The 19,918-nt window shown below is 45.9% G+C and overlaps 1 protein-coding gene across 2 annotated transcripts in view; it reads left to right on the top strand.

Annotated features, from left to right (window-relative positions):
- The window catches only part of ZNF827 (zinc finger protein 827), a 191,814-nt gene continuing 175,050 nt past the window's right edge, over nucleotides 3,155-19,918 (top strand). For both annotated transcript variants that reach the window (XM_018061580.1, XM_018061582.1), the window contains exon 1: nucleotides 3,155-3,786. In XM_018061580.1, the coding sequence (XP_017917069.1) occupies nucleotides 3,744-3,786 (43 nt within the window). In that variant the 5' untranslated portion in view covers nucleotides 3,155-3,743. The remainder of the gene's footprint in view (nucleotides 3,787-19,918) is intronic.

Below are 19,918 nucleotides of genomic sequence, written 5' to 3'. Positions count from 1 at the left end.
CATTCTTAAATGAACCTCTTCTTTTTTCTCTTAAGTGACGAACAGAATGACTACTAATACAACACATTTTTGTGCCATTGTCTTGATTTGAGCTGCTAAGTTGCCAGCATTTTATCACGATTGCTTTAAAGCATCAGTCAACGTGGATAAAAGGGCGAATAATATTCTGTAAAGAGTTTTGACCTCAAGGACTTCTCTAGACCACACATTATTCTAGGGAGGGTGCTCCCCTGTCTACTACCCTTAGGAAGATTTGGGGAAGGATAGAATTACTCCTAGGAGAGTGAGTGTTTATGAAACATCATCTTAGAATGTACTGTTCTGAGAAAATCTATCTTAATCTTACATTTGAGAGGTGATAGAGATGGAGGTGGAGAGACTACTTTAATTATTAAGATAAAATATGCTTTCAAAAGCTTGGGCCACAAGGGTGAATCAAATAGAATATTACAACTTGATGACCATACTCGACAGTAATCCAAGTTCATGAGAAAAGGCATCCGAAAGATACATATTTCCCGAATTATTTATCCACTTGATTTTGAAATCCATTATAGTAACCTCCAGCTATTTATCTTCCTAATATTTTTAGGTTAGTCAAATGTTAAAATCAGTTTGTGTTCCCTAAACATCTAGGCTTTGAGGGGGAGATGCAGGGCCCTTGAAGGGTGCTTTGCAGCAGCGATTCCAAGCTGAGATTAAAACATAAGTCGTTCTGACCTTATTTCCATTTTCTGTTGCTCTGTGCTACCTCAAATGATTTTTGGAAAGAGGTAGAGGTATGGACAAATTCAATTAAAGATGTTTTTGGCTGTTGATAGAACACCTATATAATTAAATGTTGATAGCATTTGTCTGTATGCCTTTAAAAGGTTGCAGGAAATGTACTCTACTTTGAGGAAAGGCCTAAAGTGTGTTTTCTTTTATAGGGTACTTAAGTTGGTGATGGACAGGGAGGCCCGGCGTGCTGCGATTCATGGGGTCGCAAAGAGTCGGACACGACTGAGTGACTGAACTGAACTGAACTGAAGCATTGGAAAGAGCTGGCAATTCAAAAAGTGGTGATGGTGTGTCTGTGCAGAGTGATAGTCCTCCATAGCCCAGCTACAGGCTTGGAGTGAGCAGTGGTGAAGTGCTGTGACCACTCTGCTCATCTTGTGGTAGGTTTAGAGATGCTATATGTTCAAGGCAATGAGACTACGTAAAAATTTATCTAATTTACCATTCATATACTAATATCATGACCAATGCTACCGATGGTAGTCAAAAATCATGGCCTAAGTTGAATTTGATCTGAGTTGGAAGCTAGTTCTCCTTCAAGTTGAAACTTGAGGAGACTTAACTACTGGTTTGTTGCTGTTTAGTCGCTTAGTTGTGTCCAATTCTTCCCAACACCATGGACTGGAGCCTGCCAGGCTCCTCTGGCCATGGGATTTCCCAGGCAAGAATCCTGGCGTGGGATGCCATTTCCTTCTCCAGGGGATCTTCCTGACCCAGGGACTGAACCCGAGTCTTTTGCACTGACAGGCAGATTCTTTACCACTGATCCAACAGAGAAGCCCATCGGTTTACTTAAGCCGATATTCAAGGAAGAGTTGGTTTAAGCACTGATGCTCCATTTCAAAGCTGACTGCTCTCTGTTTGGTTTTAGATTGAATTCAAGCAGGTGTTTCAAAACCTGCTTCAGATAGCATTACTTGTCACTGGGAAGCTAGATCTTTCGGGGGAGTTGGCAATGAGAGTTTCATCCTGAGATTTCGCTATCAATGAAAAACATCTTTTGGGAGATAAAACACTTTTTAAGCTTCTCTAAGAAAAGTGTGCAATATGAAAGCTTATTGTTATTTTTGAAGGGATGTTTACAGAATTAACCCCCATCACTGTCTTGAACATCACTCCAGTTGTGAGAATTCAGTCAGAACCTCAAAGAGGCGTTATCTATCCATATAAGCGTATGGAGTGTCATTTTAATGTTCTGTATCTTTGCCGTGCCTCCACCTTCTTTGATGAAAAAAATCTATTTTAAAATTTGTAAGAAAATATTTAACATAATAAGATGATGAGTCAGAGGTTTTAAAAAGCTAAAAAGGGAAGATGTAGTTAAATAATGCACCTTTTTTATTTTTTCGCTACATCTGACTCATGACATATAATGTATTCTGCTAAGTTCAAAGTTTTCTCTTACAAAGAGAGTTTTATGAAACAACTCTTCTTCAGACCGTTTTTTACTTCAATTATAGTAGCAGATTTTGGAGTTTAAATCATTAACAACCTCTGAGTGAACTTTTATCCAAATGACTGCAAGTCACAAAGAGAACAGTCCTCTTTCACCAAATACCTTTTGTGCTGGAGTGAGACCCATCCTTTTCTATTTTTTCCCCTTTATGTCTCTCTTTGAGGAAAGACCTGTGATTTGTAAAGTAATGAAAGTATGTCTCAGTTAATGAAAACTGCTATATTGAGCTCATAATGCAAACTGGAATTGCTTTAGGGTAAGCTTCACACACCTCCATTATAGCAGGGAAAAAAGTAAATTTCAGAAGTCAAGATTGTTGTGTGCACTGTAGGAGTATCATGTAGCAGTTAAATCGACCATCGGGGTGACCTAATCTTATTTATCCCCCCTTTGTCAAGGAGCTGTAATTTTCATTTAGGCATTTTCCAGTTTTAACTCCACTGGACAGTTCAAAACGGGGCGCTTAGTCCATCCACCTAGTTACTGATTTCACCATATGTTACCTTTTTATTCTCTTTATTTTTATTGGAACGTTTTTGGAGAGTGCGTGGAAGACTGTCACCTCCACAGACTTCAGGTGATGAGATGAGAGAGTAGTTCTTTGAGTGATAAAAGCCTGAAGAATTTTTATACAGAACAAAATGTAGTTTAATCAACAAAAAGAAAGTTAAGAGAAAATCCTTTTTCCTCTTGAAAAATCAAGAAGAATAATGAACTAATCTTCGTTTCAAGAGTGGGAAAAACTTTTTCTCCCCCTAGATCTGGCGAATAGCGGGATAAATTCGAAGACGTCCATGCCACCCCCGCACGCGCGCCCCCCATTCTTTCCAGACAGAGCGGTTGCAAATCCCAGGCTGAGTCCGTCCTGGGAGCCTTAGGGCACCTTCCTCTTTGCTCTCTGTGTGTGTGTGTCTAGCTCTCGCTCTTTCCTTCAGTCTGTGCCTCTGTGTGTGTGTGTGTGTGAGTGTGTGTGTGACAGAGGGAGAGAGAGCGCGAGAGGAGAGAGAGAGCGAGAAAGAGAGAGAGAGAGCAAGAGAGCGAGCTGTGAGCTGTGCTGCCGCCGCCGCTGCCCTTTGATCCCGACATTAGTGTTAGGGGCTCGGAGACACAGAGCGCGGCCATAGACACCGCCGCACCGGCACTCATTTATTTATACCTCCCATCACACACGCGAGCATAGGACATACACACACACTCACACCTATTAGATCTGTTGCCATTGAAGAATATTACGCTCGGGGACAAGCCAGGTGCACGACCAAAAAATTAAAAAAAAAAAAAAAAGGAAAAAAAAAAAAGAAAGGAAAGAAAAGAAGAAAACCCCTCTTCTGGCTCCAGGAAACAAGCTTCAACCCATTGCACACACCGGAGAGAAGGGGTTTCCCCCTGCCCGCTCGCCCGCCCCCCAACTACCTCCCCGCTCCTGCCAGTGTCTGCCTCTCTGCCCCCACGGGGGTTTATTTGATCTCACATTAACCAAGGAGGAGAATGTGAGAAAAGGGGGAAAATGCCCAGGAGGAAGCAGGAGCAGCCCAAGCGCCTTCCCTCACGTAAGTCATCCCTTCTGCACCTCCTCTCATGCCATTTTCTCGCCCTCCCTCTCCTCTTTCCTCTCCGCAGCCTCCTCCGTCGTTTTCTGCATTAGTTTAGGGTTACAGAGGTGAAACTGACAAAAGACACAGCCCGGGTTACTCCTCGTCTAGGTCTATGCCGAGGCAGCCATGTTGGTGATGATCAGCCCCGTGCCCTTTCTATTCTCTCTCTCTTTTTCTTTCTTTCTCTCACCCCCCCTCTTTTTTTCCTTGAGATCGGGCTTTTTTCCCCTTTCCCTCCCCCTCCCCCTCCTCACTCCGGGTGGCTGGGGGGAGGGGGCAAGAGACGGGAGGAGGGGAGTAGTGTGGATGCCGGGGTTTTTTTTTTTTTAACGGGGGGTGGAGGGGAGGTGGGAGAGGTTGGAATCTTTAAAAAAAAAAAATTCCTTGCGGATCCCCGGTGCCCGAGGGTGCAGAGGTCGGGGCGCACGGAGGGTTGGGGGGCCGTGACATGGCGTTTGGGGGTGTCGGAGCGAGGGCGCGCGGCCGCCTGCCGGGGACGGGATCCAGGGAGAGGTCCGTCTCCGGCTAAAGGTTGCGCCGGGGTTGGTCGGCCCCGGAGCCGCCGGCGGCAGCGGCGGCGGCGGCAGCGGCAGGAGCAGGAGGAGGCGGAGGTGGAGGAGGCGGCGGCGGAGGAGGGGAGTCGGGGGCGGGCGAGGCGGGAGCGGCGAGGAGGGTGTGGGGGCACCGCACACAAACACACGGGTACACACGCGCCGCCGGGCGGCTGCTCCCGCGGCGCCGGGGCGAGGGGGCGCGCCGGGGCGCGGGGCGGCCGGGCGGGGGGCGAGGCCGGGCAGCGGCGGGCGGATGTGGGGTGCGGGAGCTGCGCCGAGGCGGAGGCAGGAGGCAGGGCGGCTCGCGGCGCGCGAGGTCCCTGCAGAGCCGAGGGGAGGGAGGAGCAGGGCTCCTGGCCGCAATAAAATGCGGGGTCAGTCGGAGCAGACGGAGCCGGGCGAGACTCGGGCTCTCAGACCCCCCTCCCCGGCGAGCCTGAGCAGAGTCCAGGACTAAAGTGCATCGTAGCCCTCCCCGGCTGCAGCCACACACACCAACTGGAGACACACACCCGCCGGCACGGCCCGGTCCCCTTCCCCTCCTCCACCCGCGCCCCCGGTCCCTCTCCGCCCTCCCTCCGGCTTTTCTTTGCGAGTCTCTTAACTTTTCCCCCACTCCCTCTCCAGCTCAATCCCCCCCCCCCCCCCCCATCTTTCTCCGCTTTGAGTGTTCCGAGATGCTGCTAAAGCTAAAAGTGAAGGAGAAAGAAGCAACTAAAAATATCCCCCGGGGCCGCCCGGCTCCTTGAATGCAGGGAGGAGGGGGCAGGGGAGAAGGCGTGGGGCGGGGTGACGGGGAGGAGGGGACGCCGGAGGCGCCGGAGGGAGGGGTCGGGGGAGACGGAGGGTCAATTTCTCTTCTCTCTCCCCCCGAATCCCCCCAACCCGCCCCCCCCGTACTGCTCCCCTCTCTCGGCGGTTTGGCGCTGCTCGGAGCCCGATCCTGCAAAACCCGGGCTGGGGGCGGGAGCGGAGCCGGAGCGCCCGCCCGCCAGGGTGTTAGGCCGACGTGGTCGGTCACCTGAAGTTCACGGAGGGTGGGGGAAGGGTTAAGGTTATGGTGTCTCGGGCTCGGGTTGTGTGAGCGTGTGCGTTTCCGCTGCAGACAGGCAGCGCGATCGATCTCCCCCTCGCGAAATCTCCGCGGCGGTGCCGGCCCGGGGGGACGGGCAGGGGGCGCGGGTGACTCGGGCTGGGCGCCCCCCGGCGCCTCCGTGTCACCCGGGCCGCGGCCGAAGTGGCGAGCAAGGGCACTTGCAGGCAGCCCGCTCGGCAAACATTCCTCTTTCTTTCCCCTTCCCGGTACGCAGGAGTCGACGCACAGAGCTTGGGTTGTGCTTTTTTTCCCCTTCCTTTAAAAAAAAAAAAAAAAATGCCCCTGTGCAGTCCTTTCTTCGCCTGCCCGCTAGAGGTTCTGAGGATAATATCACATATGTAATATATATGCACATAAAATCGTTCGCAGGCGGCTGCGTGTGTAGGGAAATTTTGTGCGAGGGAAGCAGGCGGCGGAGTCTGGGAAGGGCGAGTTGGGAGGCTCCGCGCCGCGATTCACAGAAAACTCGCAGCAGTTGGTGGAAGTCTGTGCGTGCACATGGCCGGCCCGCCGCGCTTCCCAGCTCTTTTCGGGGGCGCTTGGGGGCAGGGACAGGAGGCAGGAATCCTGGGGAGCGGGGCGGCGGTCGGGAGAGGCTTGCCCTGCTCGGACAAAACGGGCTTCGGTGTTCTCTGCGAACTTGCCCTTAGATGGCAACTTTGGGCGCTGATGAGCTGGTGTGCGAAAACCAGGGCGGTGAGGTTATTTGGTCATTTTCCTTTCTTCTCTCCTTAAAAAAAAAAAAAAAAAAAAATCTTGGCGGGGTGAGAGGGAGGGTAGGAGCGGAGAAGGGATTTATCTGTTCAGTTGTGACGGAGATGGAACGCCTTCCCTCCCGTTGTGGGTAGTGCAGTCGGGCAGCTGCAGCCTGCCCTGCTGGTGACCTTGACCCTGACCTCGTGCGACTACCCTCTCCGTCTGAGAGGAAATTCAGGCTCCATTTTAGCTCGTGTGTTGGGTGGGCCTCTCCAGGGCGCCGGGGCCTGGTGATTGAGTTAGATTTTGCCAGTGGGCTCTCCCACCCACCCAGTTCTCTAATTTAATACTGTTATACACTCAGTTTAAAGAAAAAAAAAAAATCAACTCCTTCTCCCAGTCACATAAAGCCACTTTTACTGAAGTAAAAAGCAATTACCTTTTGGAAACACCGTAAAAGTGCCTCCAGTTTTTAAAGAGAAGCCTAATTTGCGATGCTTTTTTTCCACTTACCTTTGCTTTGAATGGATTTTTGTGGATGTGTGCAGCCTGTTTTAAGCATGGTTTACACATGTTTTGTAAGCAGCTTGCATTTGAGCTGAGAGCAGTTTCTGGGCAAATGGTGTATTTTGCAATTCAGACAGTAACCCCAGACTGCCTTAAGTGCTGAGTGAGTCTTGCAGGAACTTGCAGTGAGGTGGACTTTGGTAAAAATTAGTGTTCATTTGTGTTTAGTGTAGAATACAATTGTAGTCCTAAATTCCAGTGTGAATGCTAAGTTCTTTATTTGTTTATTTGTGTGTATATGGGGGAGGAAGGGTGTCAGTATTTTTCTTTCCCCGGAGGACCTTTTGAATCTAAATTAAAATACAGTGAGTTGGGGATGGATTGCCCTAATAGAAGTCATCCTGAGTTTTTAAGAAGTTCTGTAGAGGCAGACTTCACAGTTCTCCATAGCAGAAAGGAGTGATATGAGTAGTTTCAGGATGAGAAGGATCAGAGGGGGATGAGATGGGAAGGAACTGCTTTTGAAACCAAAGAGCCTTCTGAGTAAATACAGGTGCTTAAGAGCTACTATTGATAGAATGTCTTTAAAATTTAGAGACCCTGTAAACACATTTAAGAAACTCACATTAGAATTACCAGAGAAAGAAACTTGTGATAACTGCATCTCTAGAAAATTTAGATTGCTTTCTATTTCCTCTTAGGTTCCCCCCACCACCACCACCATGCTTCTATTCCCCTTCCCCATGAATCATCGCTAGGAATAAACTCCTTCTGTGTGTTATTAAATACGATAGTAGCCAACCATAGCAAGAATCTACAAAGCCCAGAGTCCTCCCACTGTATAGCACAGACACCAGGGAACCTGGAAGTTCCAACCTCGAGTAGATTAGTCCTGGAAATCCAGACTAGCAGTTGGTATTATCTGATACCAAGTCTGGGGTGAGCCTCAGCTTCTGGCACGGAGTCCCAGCAATTCCCCAGGCTGGGCTTCGGCCTGCTAAGGTTTCCTAGCTGCTTCTGTTCAACTAGACACCCATGGGACCGTTCAGAACCGAATTAGCTTTGGGGATGGGTGAGCCTTTAACCTGACACTACTAACCTAAGCGTTAGATTTCTGATTTAAAATTCTGCACAGTCCCTTCCTCCTGGGCCTCCGAAGTAAATGTATGTGAGGCTTCTTTTTTTTCTGTTAGATGGGCCTCATACATGGGCAGAAAAACAAATGGTCTGTCCTATAGAATGGAATGGTGATCTTACTGGCTGTGAGTAAAAAAGGCGAGTTGCGCTAGGTTTCAAAGGTGACCCCAAACCAAGGGTGTTAAACTCTTTTTGAGAAGTGGCTCTCAAAATTATTATTCAAAATAAAGCCTTTATTTCTTGGCCTAGAGCAGTGATTATTGTTTGGGGATTTAAATATGACTGCTGCGATTGATGGCTCTTTTACAAAAGTTCTTTCCATTAACAGGGTCCAATACCATGTTCCAAAAAATGTCCTAGAGGTCCTTGGAGCTATACCATGTGCTTATCTTTAGCAGAATCCCCAGACTGCAGAGTTTAAAAATGTTTGTCAACCTAAGAAAGCAGAAGAGAGGGAAACTGACATGGGGACTGTTGGCCAGGCCTGAGGCTCAGCCCTTTGTGAACATTATTCCATTTGGGGTCACGAACTGGAGAGGGAAAGGGGTGTGTTGGTTGCATCTGTAAATCCTTTGACCATTGGTGCCATCAGCACTTTTAAGATTTCCTCATTAGCTTCAACTTACCCCTAAACGTGCACAAGTTTAGACCCTGTTCTGTTTATTGCTGGAAAGCTGCCCGATGCCTATTCCCAAGGGGGAGCACAAAGGAAAAGTTCATAAAACAGTTGTTTTGTTATTCCAGTATTTTCACTGTTTACTCAGTTGTGGGTCAAGACCAGAACAGGTTATTGTGTTCGTCATGAACAAAACTTTATGAAAATTCTTTCTTGCTTTCTCGTAAAATTGGGAAGCAAAATGACTGAAAAGCAACAGGATCTCATATTGTTTTTATTTTTATGTGTCTTTGTATGTCTATTGAAAGATAAAAGGTTGACTCTTTCCCTTACTTATTCTTACTAAATTTTTTTCAGTAACCAAACAATACCTCCTGACTAGACAAGGGCCATGGGGAAATTTTCTGAATCTGAAAGAGTAAAGTATTTCACTGTGGGTGATTCTGCGACACCACAAAGCAAGCTTGCTTGATTCTGGGCAAAAATGCCCATCTGTTCTTATGTGTATTCCTCATCCGATAAGTAGGTCCACTGAGCTTTGCTGTTAAAGTGAGGAAGATAGCTCAAAATCGCATTCCTTCTAATGCTTCAAAATAGCTTCTAATAAAAAAATTGATTTTTAATTTGTCTATGTGTTGCCATCTCGTGCTGGGGATGACACAGCTGGTGTGAATTGACAAGTCTCCTGCACCAAGTGTTAATAAATCACGTTGGGGAGGTATAAATTGGACAGCTTTCGGCCAGTGTTAAAGCTTGCTGTGCATTTGAGGTTTTAGAGTCTTTGAATGGCCTGTTAGGAGAGTTCCTAGGGAGGTGTGGAAAATCTTCATCTCTCGAGGCTTATAGAATTAGATGGACAAAGGCCATAGAGACAGCCAAGGGATCGTGTTGTGTTGGTGGAGTAACCAGGCAGGCTTCTCCTGGTGTTAAAAGTTGGCTTTAATTAATTAATGTCAAGATATCCATGTAGGAAAGACCGGATTCGAAATGGGGGGGGGGCGCGCGGGTGGTAACCCTGGCTGGTGGGTAAACCCATTTATTAAGTAATCCCAGTAGTTGAGATTGTGTCTGAATGATTTTGTTTCCCCAAAGAGAAAAACTCAGCCAGCAGCACTAACCCTGGTTGTTTCATGCAAAGTGGTGTCTTTGGACTCAAAAGATGACAAGACACAGAGGAAATGATGGTGGAGCCCCGATTGTCACAGTGTAAAAAGCTCCCTTGGTTTCTGTGACTGGTCAAGAACGCCCTTTGTGAAAGCTAAGGGCAGCTTAGTCCTGGGAGGAGGTTAAGACACCCTTTTGCCGTCCCCTTTGCAAGTTGCCTTGTCTCTCCTCCACTCTTCCTTTCTGACTGTCCGCTGGAGTCTTAGGAGAGGAGGATGGGGAAACAAACACAACAGGCTGGAAGCTTATCTCTCTATTCTGAGTGATGTATTAGTAATTTTCTATAATTTAATCAGGCTGATCGCAGAACAAGATAATGAGAGTGTGACCTACAAAATAGGACTTTGGGGGGGCATGAAAGGCTTTCCAGCGGAAGGTTTTTACAAGACTGTGAGCTTTGTGGTAAAGGAGTGGATTTTGAGTTTCCTCTTATCCGAAAGAAATCCAGACCAGGCCTAGTGATGGTAAGGCATGTGGCTTTGTTTTCGCTTTTCTTCCTCAGATTTCGTTCCCGTTTTGGCCTAGTAAAGGCACTCTAGAATCACATTTTAGAGATGCAGATTGTCAGTGAAGTTGCTGTGTCCTGTTGCTTTTTTTTTTCTTGACCTTGCTGGCACGTGGGATCTTAGTTCCCCAATCAGAGATTGAACTGGTGCCCTCTGCAGTGGAAGGCAGAGTCTTAAACACTGGACCCCCGAGGAAGTCCCACTGTGCCCCGTTTCTGATGGGCTGTTTTCTATTTCCTGCTTTCTAGGTGTAGCTCAGTAATGCATGCCATCTAGGGCCATGTGTACAAAATACTTTATGGTTCATGGTAGCTGAAAATGTCTTTTGTCATATTTTATAAGAAACTAATGTGCCAAGCACAGACCTTGGAAGTAGCCGAGAGACTTGATGGACTGAAGTTTCTAGCCGCTTTCCCTCTTCTGTTTAGGAGCAAGTTTTGTATTTTTATGCTCCATCTGTAAATTACCCTTTTATGATATTAGAGAATAGTATATGTAACTAGGTGCTGAAGCAGGGCCTCTCAGGTGACTATTATCATTCCCCAAGGACCCACCTTGGGATAGAATCACTGTAGTTACAAGGTAGTTTCATAAATTAAAATCAGACTTTGGGCTTGATACTGATCTTCAGCTTCATGGGTACATACTGCTGTTTACTTTGTAAAAGTCAGCCTCACTGCGTGTACACACACACACACACACACACACAGAGGCTGCACTGTAGCTAATTTTATAAAATGTACAGTGATACACGCCCACGGTCTGAAATCAGCATGAGGCCTTTAGCCACCCTGTTTTTCACAGACTGACCCAGGGTTATATTAAATGCAGCAGATTCTGTGTGCCTAAAAAGGATATTGTTTCCAGCCGGCCATTCCCTTCTTCTTAAAAAACAAACCTCCACTACTGAAGCTCTCCATCTCAAGTTCTGAAATGACTAAGACTTAGGTGCTCTTTGCTTCTGTTTTTAAGAAAGTCCAAATTCAGCCAAGTTCGGTTTCCCGGCAAGGAAGGAGGCTTCTCCGAGGCTGGGGCCTGAAAAAGCAGACTCCAGAATAATCCCTGTGTCTGTCTCTTTCTCTTCCTTGTAATTTCTCCAGGGGTCAGAAAAGTGGTTAGACCCCATGAGAAGTGAGGTGTGAGGGGGAAAGGACGAGGGGTGAGAGAGATCTATATCTCCCGATGGATTGTTTCGAGTGCTCTGGAGAAGCTGGCTTTCCAAGTGGACTGGAGAAGGCCAGGGAAGGTGATCTTTTCCATGATTGATCAGCAGCAGCCTGCTTATCTGTGCTTTTGAAACAAGCTACTGTACTTGAGGAGGGCGATAGATTTTTCTAAAGTTACATGGGGCCGGTGTCTTGGGTTGTCTGCTGGTGTATTTTTAAGAGCTTGTGTTGTTGTTTTGTAACCAGGGGGAGAAAATACCATTTGATTTGGCCCTCTTTTCGCTAGGTCTCCTGTAGACAGTGGGCTTCCCTGGTGGCTCAGCAGTGAAGAATCTGCCTGGGACGCAGGAGATGTGGGTTTGATTCTTGGGTTGGGAAGATCCCCTGGAGGAGGGCATGGCAACCCACTCCAGTATTCTTGCCTGGAAAACCCCAGGTACAGAGAAGCCTGGAGGGCCACAGTCCATGGGGTTGCAAAAGAGTCAGACATGACTTAGCAACTAAACCACCACCACCACTGTATACTGTACATCCTAAGGGAAAAACCGAAACAAACAGGGACTGGACGTGCTTTTTAAGGTTACAGAGTAGTGGTCCAGTGCACAGCCTCTGGCAGCAGCTTGTTTGGATTCAACCTCTGCTGCCCGCTAGCTGTGTGACCTTGGGCAAATTACTTAACTTCCCTGTTCCCTGGTTTCCTCTTCTTTCAGTAGTGACAACAGTTCCTATATCAGGGATATTGTATGAATAATTGAATACATACCGAAGTATCAGTATTATGTGCACACACGAAACCATACCTTATTAAAGGCTGCTTTGTAGAAAGAGCTCAAGAAGGATTAGCTATTATTAAGTGTATGAAATAAGTTTTCATTTGCATAGCCTGTGATTAGACTATAGATATTTCTGACTCAGAAGTTTTTGGTGATATCTGTATTTATTATTCTTTTTTTAAAAATTCTCCATGTATCTCGTACAGTAATAATATGACACGGTAAAATTCTTTTATAAGGCTGTATAATAGGGCTTGACAAGTGTTTGTTTCACAGGCCAACAATATAACTTTCAGCTTTTACTAGGGGAACAACTTCTTCTGTGTGTGTGATTTGACCTGAATTATATCTCAATTGTATAATAATCATATAAATTATGACTGAGCTTTTCTATAAAGTGAGGATAGTAAATCCATGTTCCCAGACTTAGGCTGAGATTCAAATGAGAAAATAGGTGTTTAATAAAAGTTTATTTATCCATTGACTTACCAGTCAGCCCACCGATTAAAATTACCCAGGGGAAATTTCTGCTGGGTTTTCCATGTGTCACACAGTGAACAGTTCACATTTTTCACAAAACAAAGGAAAGACAGGGTCTGGTGTTTCTAATTGCAGAGAACCAAGCCAAGAGAACACATTAAATGAATTTTATTTATTTAAACTTTTTTTTTTAGTTTTCTTTTGGAGCATAGTTGATGAACAATGTTGTATGAGTTTCAGGTGTATAGCAGACGGATTCAGTTAAACATATACATGTATCTATTTTTCAAAAGTTTCAGAAGATTGGGGTATGTGTGTGTGTTGTGTGTGTGTGTTATATGTGTGTTTATGTATGTGTTACAGGTGACATTAGAGGTCACAAGCTAGTGGCCTCCTGGGATGTTTTGCCTCGTATAGTATGTCTAAAACTCAAGACAGCGTTTGGAAATAGGCGGTTTCACATACAAATCCAGGCTTCCAGCTTCCTTTGAAACTTGGACGAGTCAGCGGCGCGGGCCACCTCCCCACGTGGCCGCAATCTGCTTCACTCGGTGGCGGCTGTCTCCCTTCCTTGGCATGTGCTCACCAGTCTGCCGCAGTTCCCACCCCGGGGCTTCCGTGTCCCTGCCTGCAAGTACACCTGCGCGCCCCTGCCAAAGTGTCTTATGTCCTGGCCCCTGCAGGCATTTGGATTAGAAGTTGTTCTATATTCCCCAGTATTGTGCAATCTTTTATGTCCTCGCCGAGGCTAGGATACTGTAAACCTCATCCGATGGCAATATCAGGAAGCTGCCTAGGGTGGGGAGGAAGACCCTGGTACCAGTTTCCCAGTTCTCATCCCACCCTACCGCCTGCTGCTGCTGCTGCTAAGTCACTTCAGTCGTGTCTGACTCTGCGTGACCTCAGGGACTGTAGCCTACCAGGCTCCTCCGTCCGTGGGATTTTCCAGGCGAGAATACTGGAGTGGGGTGCCATGTCCTTCTCCAACCCTCCCCCGACCCCTGGGTAAGGTAGATAGCTAGTAGGAACCTGCTGTGTAATGCAGGGAGCCCAACTTGGTGCTCTGTGATGACCTAGAGGGATGGGATGGGGGTGGGGTGGGAGGGGTGTCCCCGAGGGAGGGGATCTGTGTGTACATATGGCTGATTGACTTTGCTGTACAGCAGAAACTAACACAACATTGTGAAGCAACTATAAGAGAAAAAAAGATCCTAGCCCCAGATGCATGAGTTCCATCCCAGCCGTACCACGTTTTAACTGTGACTTTGGCAAGTTACTGCAGTTTGCCTGTTTCCTCATCTGTAAATTGGGAAAGCATTGTAGGGTCTATGGGAACTAAGTGAGTTCATACATGTAGCTATTTAGATTCATGTCTGGGACATAGTATGTGTACAGCAAACACTGGCTACATTAAGACACTCGAGGTGTTAATTTCTTTCTTGTTTTGTGAATTTCTTTCAGTTAAGGATCTCGGTAAGATTGCTTTAACTGTGTTGTATAATCAGTTAAAGACATCTATTGCTGCCTGTCTGTTTCTGATCATCATTAGCCAACCTAGTGGTTCTCCATCCTGGCAGTCAATTGTAATTCCCTGGGAGATTTAGAAAATGCAAACACCCCCAGAGGTTTAAATTTAATTGGTTCAGAGTGGGGTCTGGGCATGGACATCCTTAAAAAGCTCCCCTGGTGATGTAAATGGATAGTCAGAGTTGAGGACTCCTGAGCTAACAAGAACTCTCACTCTGGGCTGATGCCATTTTAGCCAAAAATAAAGACATGTGATTTTGAGTCTGGGTAGCTTATTGATGAGAATCTGTTAGACTCCTTAAACCTTTAAAAATAGCTCATGGTTCTGAGTAATCGCCTCCAACTCCTCCAGATTGGAAACCAGAGGTTCAGGGAAGGACCCGGACTAAGCAGAAGGCACAGATTTCAGTCTTCTCTGTCACCTTCTCTCACGACAGTCACCAGGGTTTCTCACTAGCTTTGTGACCTTGGGTAAGTCACCTGACCTCTCTGTGTTTACAGAGTGCCATCTTGTAAAATGAATCAGTTCAGTTCAGTTGCTCAGTTGTGTCCGACTATTTGCAACCCCATGGACTGCAGCACGCCAGGCTTCCCTGTCCATCACCAACTCCCGAAGCTTGCTCAAACTCATGTCCGTCAAGTCAGTGATGCCATCCTACCGCCTCATCCTCTGTCGTCCCCTTCTCGTGCCTTCAGTCTTTTGGAGCATCAGGGTCTTTTCCAATGAGTCAGTTCTTCGCATCAGGTGGCCAAAGTATTGGAGCTTGAGCATCAGTCCTTCCAATGAATATTCAGGACTGATTTCCTTTAGGATTGACTGGTTTGATCTCCTGGCTGGCCAAAGGATTCTTAAGAGTCTTCTCCAACATCACAGTTCAAAAGCATCAATTCCTCCGCATTCAGCTTTCTTTATATTGTAAATGGATACATGTGGATAGTAGTACATTAATCATGCCTTCTCTTTGTTGTTGTTCAGTCACTCAGTCGTGTCCAATTCTTTGCGACCTCATGGACTGCAGCACGCCAGGTCTCCCAGTCCCTCACCATTTCCCAAAGTTTGCCCAAGTTCATGTCCGTTGCATTGGTGATGCCTTCTCTTTATATAATGCTTATTGTCCACAAAACATTTTCACTGATATCATCTGCCTGTGAGGCAGGCAGGGAAGAGCTCCTCATCTTACCAACTAGAGAGAGAGGGAAACTGGGCTGCAGGGAGGAAGAAGCTGGCTTGATGTCACCAGTGTGGGTACTAACAAGGGCCAGGCCGTCCGTGGGCAGGGCTCAGGGGTCTGTGAAAGCTTCATGGGGTCCCAAACCTGGAGAACGTGCCTCCACCACCTGCACCTCCGCGCACACCCTCCCGTGCAGGACGCCCCCTTGGTGCTGAGGGAGTACATGCATTGCCCGGTGATTCCGGAAGACTTGTGCCACCAAGAATATTACTCTCCTCAAAGATTTATTTTGACCTTAGACTAAACGGAAGGTCACAGAATAGAGTCGCTTGCATTGATACTTTCTGAGGTGTGAACTATGTCCTCCACATGGAGAACACTGCCTTCATGTAATGGCCTAGAATTGTGAGTTGTTTTCTAATCTGTGCTTGTATGACCCTACTTGTTAATCCAGCCAACCTCTCTAGAGCAAGAAATGCAGCTGTATTTGGAAGGGAACAAAGTGGGGGTACCCTGTGCGTGGCCACACAGTCGCTCAGTCGTGTCCGACTCTTTGTGACCCTATGGGCTGGAGCCTACCAGGCTCCTCTGTCCATGGAATTCTTCAGGCAAGAATACTGCAGTGGGTTGCCATTTCCTCCTCCAGGAGACACTCCCAACCTAGGGACTGAACCCAGTCTCCATCGTTTCCTGCCTTAGTAGGCAGGTTCTTTACCACCAAGCCACCTGGGAAGGTGGGACACACTGTGCTTCAAGAAATATTCCTGAAATGTGCTGAGTGATTTCTCCCTTGTAGGGGAAGGCAAACCTCAAATAACATCTTCTGGGTTTTAATCGGACCTTAAGAAAGAGGGACGGAGAAGGCACTGGCCATCCACTCCAGTACTCTTGCCTGGAAAATCCCATGGATGGAGAAGCCTGGTAGGCTGCAGTCCGTGGGGTCGCTAAGAGTCGGACACGACTGAGTGACTTCACTTTAAGAAAGAGGGAAATCAAATTATAGTGAGCTGCCGCTTTCTGACATTTATAGGAAGAGAGGAGTTTCATAATCTAGAAGGTTTGGGTTGGCTGGACCACTAGATCCTAGAAGTGCTGTGTACCAGTGGCTACTCAAATGCCTGTTGATAGATAAGAAAATATATACACAAGAGGAAAAAAGAGAATATGTGTTTTATTTTTCTATTAGTTTTCTTTCTTTTTATTAATTTTTATTGGAGTATAGTTGTTTTACAGTGTGTTAGTTTCTGCTGTACAGCAGTGTGAATCAGGTATGTGTATACATAAATCTCTTTTTTAAGATTTCCTTCCTATTTAGGTCATCACAGAGCATTGAGAAGAGTTCCCTGTGCTTTGCAGTAGGTTCTCATTAGTTATCTATTTTATACATAGTAGAGAGTACACATATTTTAAATATGATTTGTATACTCCATGAGGTTGGAATTGTGGAATTAACTAGTTAATAGTTTATTAATTTGTTTTAAAAATCTATATTGGCTTTTAATGACAAGAAGAATGCATATTTAGTATAAATAATTAAAGCCACATGGGGATATTTAAAGTAAATGTGAAAGCCCCCTTTCGCAGCTTACGCCCCCAGAGGTAACTGCTGTGAACCAACAAGCGGTATTTAAAATTCAGCCATCATTTGAAAAATGGATGCATATCAGCAGAGTTGGCTGAATTGATGTATGTACTGAATTTAGGACAAAGGCGTTAAAAACTGAATAGATCACATGCAAAATAGTGGATCCCAGATCGGGTGCCCTGATTTTATGGGGGACATTGATAAACTAGGGGCTTCCCTGGTAGCTCAGCTGGTAAAGAATCTGCCTGCAATGCAGGAGACCCCAGTTTGATTCCTGGGTCAGGAAGATCTGCTGGAGAAGAGATAAGCTACCCAGTCCAGTATTCTTGAACTTCCCTGGTGGCTCAGCTGGTAAAAGAATCTGCCTGGAATGCAGGAGACCTGGGTTCAATCTCTGGGTTGGGAATATCCCCTGGAGAAGGGAAAGGCTACCCACTCCAGTATTCTGTCCTGGAGAATCCCATGGACTGTATAGTAAATGGGGTCGCCAAGAGTCGGATACGACTGAGGAACTTTCACTTTCATTGATAAACTACTCACCAGGCCAGAGGCAACTAGCATGTTGTAGGCTCTTGAAATCATCTGTGAAGAATTAGTTATCCTATGTTAAGTACATCATGGGAGTACTTAACATGAGGTGGCTCAGACAGTAAAGAGTCTGCCTGCAATGCAGGAGACATGGGTTTGATCCCTGAGTCAGAAAGATCTGAAGAAGGAAATTGCAACCCACCCTAGTATTCTTGCCTGGGAGAATCCCATGGACAGAGGAGCCTGGTGGGCTACAGTTCACTGGGTGGCAAAGAGTCGGATACGACTGAGTAACACACACACACACATCCACACACATACAGTATGAAGAAAAGAATGAGAGTGGATAAAAGTTGTGCATGGTAACTAAAGTCAAATATTTGAAGTCCTGTCAGCTGAAAAAGGGAGTAGACTTACCCTGAATTGTCATTCATCCTAAATTCTTAACCTTGTGTCTGGTACTTGACTCATTCATTCATTCATTCAAGCAGCAGTAACTGAGTGCTTCTCTACCAGGGATTAGGGATCTGTGTAGCTGAATAGAGGATGGTCTGAGCTTGCAAGGATCTCAGCACCAAGCAGGCAGAGAAGATGCAAACAAATAATTAAAATTCAGCTTGAAAAGTATTTCCATAGATTTCTGAAATGCTGAGCAAGAAACAGAGACTAGGACCAATAGGGTAAAAGTTAGAGGGAAAATTACTTTGATTTCTTAAGATAAGGATCTGTTGAATAAATAAAATTGCCCCCAAGTGTAACAGAAGATCTTGTGTGTTATGAAGAAGCTGGTTTAACTGCATGTCAGGGGTGATTTTTTTAAAGATTGCAAGTAAAGAGGGGGTGAGATGGGGAGCAGAAATGTTGAAAATTCTGTTGAGCGAATGCTGCTTTGCTTGGTTTCTATTATAAAATGGGAAATCTGCTCCTCTAGTTGGGGGCGGGGAAGGGGGCTTGGGGGGATGAGGTGCATCTTTCAATACACTGAATTGAAAGCCTTTTGAGAATAATACTTGGATGTCGACACATGTTAGAGCCATGAGGATTTGGTTAGTTGAGAGTTGGAGTCCCTACCTGGTGCGTGTTCATTGAGGAAAAGTTTTGAGCATTTACCTGGCTCATAAAAGTTGTATGGAATGCAGTCTCTGCTGACAGTTCTTTTAAACGTTGACACAAAACAACCACAGAGCATAATTACAAATCAATGTGCTAACAGGTGCAAGCCAATATAATGTGAATTAGGTGTGTAAATGTTTGAGGAAACTTAGAGTAACAGTGATGGCTAGAAGATTCTTGGAGGAGAGTGGTGCCTATAGCATCCTCACGGACACGATGGATTTAGATCTTGAGAAGAGAGGAAAGCATTCCAAACAGAATGAATAGAATCAGCCAAAAGAGATCGAAATAAAGCAAAAGTAGGCAGGGGACTCTAAGGAACTTTGTTGAACCAGAGGGGCCGCATTGGTGATGATTATACAGTGGAAGTGAGAAATAGATTTAAGGGCCTAGATCTGATAGAGTGCCTGATGAACTATGGAATGAGGTTCGTGACATTGTACAGGAGACAGGGATCAAGACCATCCCCATGGAAAAGAAATGCAAAAAAGCAAAATGGCTGTCTGGGGAGGCCTTACAAATAGCTGTGAAAACAAGAGAAGTGAAAAGCAAAGGAGAAAAGGAAAGATATAGGCATCTGAATGCAGAGTTCCAAAGAATAGCAAGAAGAGATAAGAAAGCCTTCTTCAGCGATCAATGCAAAGAAATAGAGGAAAACAACAGAATGGGAAAGACTAGAGATCTCTTCAAGAAAATTAGAGATACCAAGGGAACATTTCATGCAAAGATGGGCTCGATAAAGGACAGAAATGGTATGGACCTAACAGAAGCAGAAGATATTAAGAAGAGGTGGCAAGAATACACAGAAGAACTGTACAAAAAAGATCTTCACGACCCAGATAATCATGATGGTGTGATCACTCATCTAGAGCCATACATCTTGGAATGTGAAGTCAAGTGGGCCTTAGAAAGCGTCACTATGAACAAAGCTAGTGGAGGTGATGGAATTCCAGTGGAGCTGTTTCAGATCCTGAAAGATGATGCTGTGAAAGTACTGCACTCTTTCATTCCAATTCCAAAGAAAGGCAATGCCAAAGAATGCTCAAACTACCGCACAGTTACACTCATCTCACATGCTAGTAAAGTAATGCTCAAAATTCTCCAAGCCAGGCTTCAGCAATACGTGAACCGTGAACTCCCTGATGTTCAAGCTGGTTTTAGAAAAGGCAGAGGAACTGGAGATCAAATGGCCAACATCCTCTGGATCATGGAAAAAGCTAGAGAGTTCCAGAAAAACATCTATTTCTGCTTTATTGACGATGCCAAAGCCTTTGACTGTGTGGATCACAATAAACTGTGGAAAATTCTGGAAGAGATGGGAATACCAGACCACCTGATCTGCCTCTTGAGAAATCTGTATGCAGGTCAGGAAGCAGCAGTTAGAACTGGACATGGAACAACAGACTGGTTCCAAACAGGAAAAGGAGTACATCAAGGCTGTATATTGTCACCCTGCTTATTTAACTT

This window comes from Capra hircus, chromosome 17 (assembly GCF_001704415.2).
Source record: "Capra hircus breed San Clemente chromosome 17, ASM170441v1, whole genome shotgun sequence".
In the NCBI taxonomy this organism is placed as follows: Eukaryota; Metazoa; Chordata; class Mammalia; order Artiodactyla; family Bovidae; genus Capra; species Capra hircus.
The sequence above is the reverse complement of the archived record's forward strand: the minus strand, read 5'-3'. Positions and strand labels throughout refer to the sequence as shown.